An 8,349-nucleotide genomic window follows, 5' to 3' on the forward strand; every position below is an offset into this window, starting at 1 on the left:
CGCTATGCTTTATTTACATCTTAAATTATATACATTTAAGATTTAAATTTTCGTGGCTAATAGAAAGGATTACACTAAAACAAATAAATATAGGACTTTTATTAATCAAACTCCTACGATATGTAATCGAATGTTGAGTCGTCTCTTCTTATTCGTGTATATAGTTAAGTTTTTGGTCTAATCAAAGAAAAGTACCGCTTGATATTTCAAAGACTTCCTTTCACGTAGGAAATTTTGCAAATAAATTCTTTTGTGCAATATCTTTAAAAAAACAAAAAAAGAAAGAAAGACTTTAAATCAAATCATATTATTACTTCCTGGAAAATTATTGATATTTTCATGATTCTAAAGGTGCTAGAGATTTTATTTCAAATAAGTTATTTTTAAAATTACGGACACAGTAAAACAAAGAGAAAAATAGGGGTCGTTATTATTTTCCCTCTTTCCGTAGCAAAAAAACTTGTTAATTAAAAGAAAAAACAAAAGCGCTTCTCTTTTGCATTACTTGCTGCTTGGTTTGTCAAACAAACCAGAAAAAATTATACGGAAACAAATTAATAATGATTGGTTTGTAAACTTTAAGATCAATAATATTTGAAAAGGGAAAAAAAAACAAGTTTGCAGACAAATGAGATTAAAAGAAACATAAAAATAATAGATTAGATTCAAAGATAAAAAATTTAACTATTACATTCAAATATATACGTAAATGAAAATAAAATGCGACCAATTTCTTTGTCACACGAACTCATTAACCCGTAGGGTAAACGCATTCTCCATACTCTGCATCACAAATAGCACCGTTCAGACATATTATTCTAAGAAAATGGATTTTTTAAAGTCAAAAAAATAAAAATAGGGGGATTGAAATTTTGATGATACTTACGAGGAGGTTGATTAACGATGTACGCAGCTCCATCGAAATCACAGGACCCAGCTGCACGAGCTTTTTTCTGGTAATAGCTGTTGAAAGCGTACGAAGCATGGGCCTCAAGTGTATTAGGGCTAAAGCAGTTAGAACCAGGTTGGATCGGACCACAATCGGCACCTCCCACCCCACACGCATATTGTAGCCCTGCTTGGAGCTTATCTGCACCAGCATTCTCGTTAGCTACACACCACGATTGAACCTGGGACGATGGCGTCCCACTGTTGGGCGGCGTCCCACTGCTGGGCGGCGTCCCACTGCTGGGCGGCGTCCCACTGCTCGGCGGCGTCCCACTGTTGGGCCCCGTTGGGAATATACAGTCTCCAAACTCTACATCACAAATAATATTGTTCAGCCAAATCATTTTTAAATGGATATTAAGTTAGTGGTTACGTAGACTGGGTGGCCGTCGAAAGGAGATGATGAGGAACTTGGAGGGAGTTTGAAGAATGCAGCATCGTATAATGGAAATTTGTTGCATAGAGTTCTAACGGGAAGTGGTACTTACGGGGAGGTTCATCAACGACATAAGCTGCTCCATTGAAATCGCAAGCTGCATGTTCACGACCCTTCCTCTGGTAAAAGCTATTAAAAGCATAAGAAGCGTGGGCCTCAAGAGTATTAGGATTATAGCACGTGGAACCTGGCTGGATTGGACCGCAATCGGCACCTCCCTCCCCACATGCATACTCCATCGCTGACTTGAGCTTATCCTCCCCAGCGTTTTCAATGGCCACACACCACGTTTGACCCGGGGGTGAAGGTGTCACACTACCAGGCGGTGGTGTTCCAATTGTTGGCGGCGTCCCAGTGCTTGGCGGCACCGCAGTGTTTGGTGGCGACCCACTACCGGGCGATGTCTCACTATCAGGCCCAGTAGGGAATGGGCATTCTCCATACTCTGCGTCACAAATAACTCCGTTTAGGCAAATCATTTTAAAAAATGGATATTCAAATAAAAACGTAGTATATTGGTATTGAGTTTTCAACGGTATTGACGGGGAGGTTGATCAACAACAGAAGCAGCTCCATCGAAATCGCAAGACCCAACTGCACGAGCCTTTTTCTGGTAATAGCTATTGAAAGCGTACGAAGCATGGGCCTCAAGAGTATTGGGATTGTAGCATGTGGAACCTGGCTGGATCGGACCGCAATCAGCGCCTCCCACCCCACAAGCATACTCTAGTCCCGCCTTGAGTTTATCAGTTCCAGCATTCGCGTTGGCCACACACCACGTTTGACCCTGCGACGATGGCGTCCCACTACTTGGTGGCGTCCCACTGGCCGGTGGCGTCCCATTGGCGGGTGGCGTCCCACTATCGGCCCCTGTCGAAAATTTACATTCTCCATACTCTGCATGAGAAATACATTTGTTTAGCCAAATTGTTCTAAAAAAGGGATATGCAAAGAAACAAAAAATATTTGAATTTTATATAGTTCTTACGGGGAGGTTGATGAACAATATATGCAGCTCCATCAAAATCACACGACTTAGTGTTACGACCATTCTTTTGGTAAACACTATTGAAAGCATAGGAAGCGTGAGCCTCCAGTAAATTAGGATAGTAGCATGGGGAACCTGGCTGGATTGGACCGCAATCTGCGCCTCCATCCCCACACGCATACTCCAGCCCCGCCTGGAGCTTATCCCCGCCAACTTTAGCGTTGGCCACACACCATGTTTGTCCCAGGGACGATGGCTTTTCACTAGTAGGTGGAATCTTACTGGCAGGCGGCATTTGGTTGTTGCCTCCAGTCTTAAGTTGGTTAATTGTGAGTGGAATATTGTAGACCCTCTGTTCGTTAGGGTAGAACAGGCCATAGTTCCTTTCCGATGTTGGACCTGGTTTCTGGTACTCGTTAAATAGTGCAAACAAATAGATATTAATTGGGTCCTTTGGTTTCATAGGTGTCCCACCTCCCCTTAGAACTCTACGCACCAAATTTCCATTATACGATGCTGCATTCTCCACACTCGCTCCAAGTTCCCCATCATCTCCTTTCGACGGCCACCCGGTCTCCGTAACGACCAACTGAATGTCGTCGTATTTGAGCGCTTTCATAGCCGCATAAACAGCGTCAACTTGAGCCTCGAAAAGGCTATAGTATTTTAAGCCACTGCCGGAATCCAAGACGCCAGGATTGTCTTGGAAGAGAGTGTAGTTGAGGGAGATCTTGTCGGAGTTAGCGGAATAGGCGAAGAAGGGGTAGATGTTAACCATGAGGTAGGATTTGGTCTGGCGGAAGAATTCCAGCATGGGCTTCATGACAGAGTCAACGAGATCCTGTTTGAAGGAACCAGATGAAGTTGGGTAGGAAGATGCGAGAGCACTGAAAGCAATTGGGGAGGATACTTTGATGGAGTCACCGAGTTTGTACTTCTGAAGGGAAGCGTAGATGTTCTTCATTGCTGGGACGAGGAACTTGGTGATGTTGGTGGGGTCGACGAAGACTTCATTTCCGACGGCAATGGCTTCAATTTTTGTGGCCGGGTGGAACTTGGTTATGTTCGCCTGGACCCACTGGTCGGTGAAGGACTGGCTGGCGGCAGCGGAGGAAAGGAGCTGGTTCGGGACGCATACAATGACGGATATGCCAGTCTTAGCGAGGGCGGTGAGGACGGTGGGATCGGTGTCGAATATTTTTACTCCTCTGATTCCTTGGTTTTTTAAGAGCTCGACTACTTTGGGGGGCGAGGGTAGGTCGTCGGCAAGTCGGCCATAATTAACTCCTACCCATCCCGCTGCATCTGCGAGAGATACGGCCGAGAGGAGAAGGTAGAGGAACGAGAAGATGCTCATGCTTTGGGGTGTGGGATGGTGGGGGAGCGGTCATTTTCAACGAGTGTGTCTCCAAGCTTTGATTTTATAGATAGAAGGTGTGGCTAATTCCAACAGGGAGGGAGAGAGAGAGAATGGACAGCTGGTGGAACCCATTGTTAAAATTAGAAAATTATCATGCCTAATTTTAACGACGAAATTTAAGGAATCACTTGGTTTTTGTCTTCAGTTGTGTCGGGTCAATTGAACTGTGAGAGTTTTAAACTTTGTCTTTTTTTTTTCTTATTAGTACATAAACAAAACTTTAAATAAAAATAGTAATAATAACTACTTTGAAAGTTTCCTATTTACTATTTATGTAATTTTGTATAACATTAACCTTCTCGGTGTAGGATAAAAACAAAAAAACAACAAAAAATCCTTCTTGGTGTAACATGTAACTTCAATAAAACATTATTTTCTTGGTTAAAAGAAACATTTTGTTCCATATATTTCAAAAGAAAAAAAGAAAAGAAAAAAGAAAAGAAAGGAAAGAAAGACTATTTGTGGTTCTTATTTAAAAAAGTTTACAAATTCTATACATAACAAATATATTTTATGTTATATATTTTAATATAAAGATGTGTTCCATTTCAAAAAATATATTGAATGTAATGTCGTGTTCAAATTACGAAAGGAAAAATGAGATTAAAAAATAAAATCAAGAGACCAAAATGATCATCTTTTAATAATAGATGGACCAAAATAAACATTTTGAAAATACAACAAAAACTAACTAAAGTTTAAAATACAGATAGCAAATGAACATTTAAAAATACAAGAATAAAATGAACCAAAGTCGAAAGTAGACCAAAATAGTATTTTAATAATGCATAATCTCTACCCAAATTTAAAATATGTATATTTTAATATCTTATTAAATTAAAATTTTATATTATTTGAATATTTTTCGAATAAATATTTTATTTGTATCCTATATATTAATATAATATAAATTTTATTTGTACTGTATCAAATAAATTATTTTCCGATTGTTATTTAATGTATCAATAGATTGAAAAAAGAATTTCAACCTTTCAAATTCAATTAATGTTTAGGTCTGCTAGCAATATTACCTGATCGTGAAATATGCCAAGCACACACAATCGTGAGTAGGTAATAAAGGGAATACTCAGAGATATTGTCTCCAATGGATCCTTAGAAAACTGTTCAGATGCATCAAACACCATGCTTAAAAGACAAAACCATAATGCTAACTTGTAAAAAGGAGGACAATTTAAAATGTTAATTCACGTTTTATTATTAAAGTGATGATTTGTTTTGAACCAATACAATGTTAGAGGACAATTTAAGATAAAATATTGTAATCGTTTTCGAAGGAGTGTTGTAGGGTGTTACTTTCCTACACTCAGTCGACTCCCGAACCAAATATAAGTTTTTGCATACAATTTTTCTTTTTTATGTGGTCAATCATGTCTCATAAATGGTTGGTGGCGACTCCAAACTTTCTCTCTCGAAAGAGACCCTTTTAAAGATAACGTCGGTCGTTCTACATCGTGATAACGTTGCAAACACGCTGATTCTACCCATTAAAACGTTACAAGTTAATCAAGTCATGTCTAACATCAAATTAACTCATATTTGCCAAATTATGTAGGCTAGTACTATGCCTTTCAAGTTTTAGACTAACTAGTAGTTTATTCAATTGGCCAGAACCCTTTAGATCTAGTTTTCCTAACCTATGGACCTATTCTCTAGGTTCTATTCAAAGGAGGCACCAAAAACGATTCTTTAAATTGATATTTTTTTTGGTTATTATTTATCACCATAGTTTTCTTAAACTATGGATGATTCTTTAGGTCCTGTATAAACGATTCTTTAGATATAGTTTTTACTTTATCATCTTCTTCTCTCCCCTTTACCCACTACGTCAATCTCTTTCTACTCTACCCAAAAATCCTAACTTTCTCTCACTTATCTTATCCTTCTCTACGAAAATCAACACCAACACGGTCCACTAACAAATAGTATTTTATTCAATTGAATTACTTTGATACAAAAATAATAACATATTTATAATACTATAATTCCTAATCATAATAAGATTAGGAAATATAATTCAAATAATATAATCTAAACTAAATCTAGTTTAAATAATGTAACCTAACATCCTTTCTCAAACTCACATTCCTTATTTGTGAGTTTGCTAAATAATGCCGATGTTGATGGTTGATGCAGATGCCAATAAAAAACTAATTCAAAAAACCAATACAAAAGCCAAAACCAAAACCAAAATCAATATCGAAGTCAAAACCAATACCAACAAACCAAAACAAATGCCAAGCCAAGGTAAAAACCAACAAACCAAAACCAAAACCAACAAACTAAAACCAATGTCGAAGCCGAAACCAAAACCAACAATGACCCTTCTTTTTTCAAAACGCACGTCCATCATAAGAAACCTTTGTGCGTGCATTATTCTTTATGGCACCTGTGTTAAAGATAACTATGGAGTAGAAAAAACAGATGGATTCAGAGAATGTGTAACCTTCTTATCTTCTTGACAATTGAGATGAGTCTTCTTTGCCAATAGTTCACTAACCACCGAATCAATACAAATAAGAGGAGTACAATGTAAAATTGACTCACGCAATGACTCAAAATCATTACGAAGAGCCATAAGAAATTGGACCAAGCGTTGTGATTCTCTCTAAGCAACGTAAGCTTCAAAAGAGTTTAATTCTAAGCGTTATCTTAATGCCAACTCATCCAATAATTCTAACATAAAGGAGCAAAAGTCTTGTGAATACTCATATCATTCTATTGCAATGCACGAATATTCGTCTCCAATTGATACTGTTTGGCAAAATTAGATTGTGTATACAATTTCGCCAGATGATCTCAGACATGTTTAGCAATATCGTATTTTGCCACCTGTGAGCACCAATGGAGTGCGTAACATAATTATTTATCCACGTGATAATCTTCGAACTTCAGCCTTACAAGTATCTAATGATGATTTGTAGTCATTTACCTTGGTGTCTTTAGACTTAACTCGCACACCCGTAAGATAATTCCACATAGATTTTCCATGCAAGAAATTATTCGTAACATAACTCCAATACGAATTACTTTTACTATCTAATTGTACACTAATTGATTGAAGAGAATCAACCTATGAATCCACACGAGGACGTAATCAAAATCCCAAATTATTATTTTTTAATTATTTTTTTAACCAAAACCACCACCAAAATTTTCAAGTTAAAACACGGTCAAAATTCTATGCAAAAAAAAAAAACTGCAATGCATAGTTATCAAATCAAACCACAATTAAATTGAAACCAAATATTGAATTGAAACCAAAAAAGAATGGGATTAGTACATTGATGGGCTATTTAAAGATCCTAATTACATAAAAGGATGGAATGTATAGAATTTACACATTTGTCATGTATTAACCTTATTTAAGAGGGTACCCATCACATAAATTACTTAAATACCCTTTTGTATCTACAAATTAATTTTGAATTCATTTTAAGATGCAGAATTGATTAATTGGAAGGTTATAATTTAGATCACATAATATAATTTTAGGTTAATGATATTTTCCAAAACAAATTAAAACACCAAAACATTAAAAACAAAATCCTAAATTCCCCAAAATTGAAATCATAACCTCCCAAAATATCTCTAAATCCCGTCTAAAAATCTCCCAAAAGAAAGAAACAAAAAAAAAATGAAACATCCATTTTACAGAGGCTTTTGTAAGAAAGAAATTGACAAAGATTTGAAACAATATCCCAAAATCCCCCAAAATTTGAAAACCTTCCGAAATCCTCCAAAATCCAAAAATATATAAGATATATACACATATAAGATATATACTCATCTATACGAATATAATCAGGAATACTAAGACTATGAGACATTTAGAACTTCAATTTTCTATACACATACACAAAATATATCCTCATATATATCAATCTTAACGGAAGACTAATAATTACCAATGGTATGGAGGACCCTTTCTACAGAACTATAAGATATATGTGTATATATCTTATACATATAAGATATATATCTTATATATATAAGATATATACACAAGATATATTCACATATACAATATATACCCATATATACACTACAACAAATTTGCCTTTACATGACGGGTATTGTCCGTCATTAAATGATAACAATGACGGTCACTGACCGACATCTATACGAGTGTCCTTGTTTCCCTTTCATGACGGACAGTTTTAATGTCAGGCATTGCCCGTCATGTATATTCTTTTTCCATGACAGACATGCCCGTCATGAAAGGATAACCATGACGGGCAACAACCGACACCTTTACGAGTGTCCTTGTTTCGTTAATTTTTTTATGGCGACTTATGCCCGTCATTGTATGTGCGTCATTGTTTGGACGTCATCGTATGTTCGTCACCTTTTGTGTGACATTATTTATACGTCATTGTTTGGGGGTCGTCCTGGAATGACTATATTTCGTGACAGGCATTGGCCGTCGTTATTTTGTGAATAAATTAATTAAAAATATAGTTGGTATATATATATTTCCTTCAAACCAATGATAATATATCAATATGCAACTAAAACTTTGAACACATTCATCCACTA

General features: G+C 36.6%; 1 protein-coding gene across 2 annotated transcripts; it reads right to left on the bottom strand.

Annotated features, from left to right (window-relative positions):
• Positions 1-634: 634 nt before the first annotated feature.
• On the bottom strand, positions 635-3,820 carry LOC111025481 (glucan endo-1,3-beta-D-glucosidase). Of its 2 annotated transcripts, none has more exons than XM_088118875.1 (5): positions 2,373-3,820; positions 1,928-2,281; positions 1,437-1,829; positions 887-1,258; positions 635-783 (listed from the first exon to the last, which is right to left on the bottom strand). In XM_088118875.1, the coding sequence occupies exons 1-5, from the start codon at positions 3,727-3,729 to the stop codon at positions 752-754; spliced, it is 2,508 nt and encodes an 835-aa protein (XP_087975001.1). In that variant the 5' UTR covers positions 3,730-3,820; the 3' UTR covers positions 635-751. The 2 variants fall into 2 exon arrangements, with proteins under 2 accessions (XP_087975001.1, XP_087975000.1); XM_088118874.1 differs by having other exon boundaries at positions 1,919-2,281; positions 2,373-3,817.
• Between the last annotated feature and the right edge of the window lie 4,529 nt (positions 3,821-8,349).

Source organism: Momordica charantia, assembly GCF_013281855.1.
Source record: "Momordica charantia cultivar OHB3-1 chromosome 10 unlocalized genomic scaffold, Mcharantia_2.0 BLBB01000010.1, whole genome shotgun sequence".
In the NCBI taxonomy this organism is placed as follows: domain Eukaryota; kingdom Viridiplantae; phylum Streptophyta; class Magnoliopsida; order Cucurbitales; family Cucurbitaceae; genus Momordica; species Momordica charantia.

What these genes read in the sequence shown, in the direction of transcription:
- LOC111025481 (XM_088118874.1), bottom strand. Translation starts at nt 3,729, where the DNA reads ATGAGCATCTTCTCGTTCCTCTACCTTCTCCTCTCGGCCGTATCTCTC. An exon ending in TATTGTTCATCAACCTCCCC is followed by an intron (nt 2,282 to 2,372) that starts GTAAGAACTATA and finishes TTTCTCATGCAG; the next exon opens with AGTATGGAGAATGTAAATTT. An exon ending in CATCGTTAATCAACCTCCTC is followed by an intron (nt 784 to 886) that starts GTAAGTATCATC and finishes TTTGTGATGCAG; the next exon opens with AGTATGGAGAATGCGTTTAC.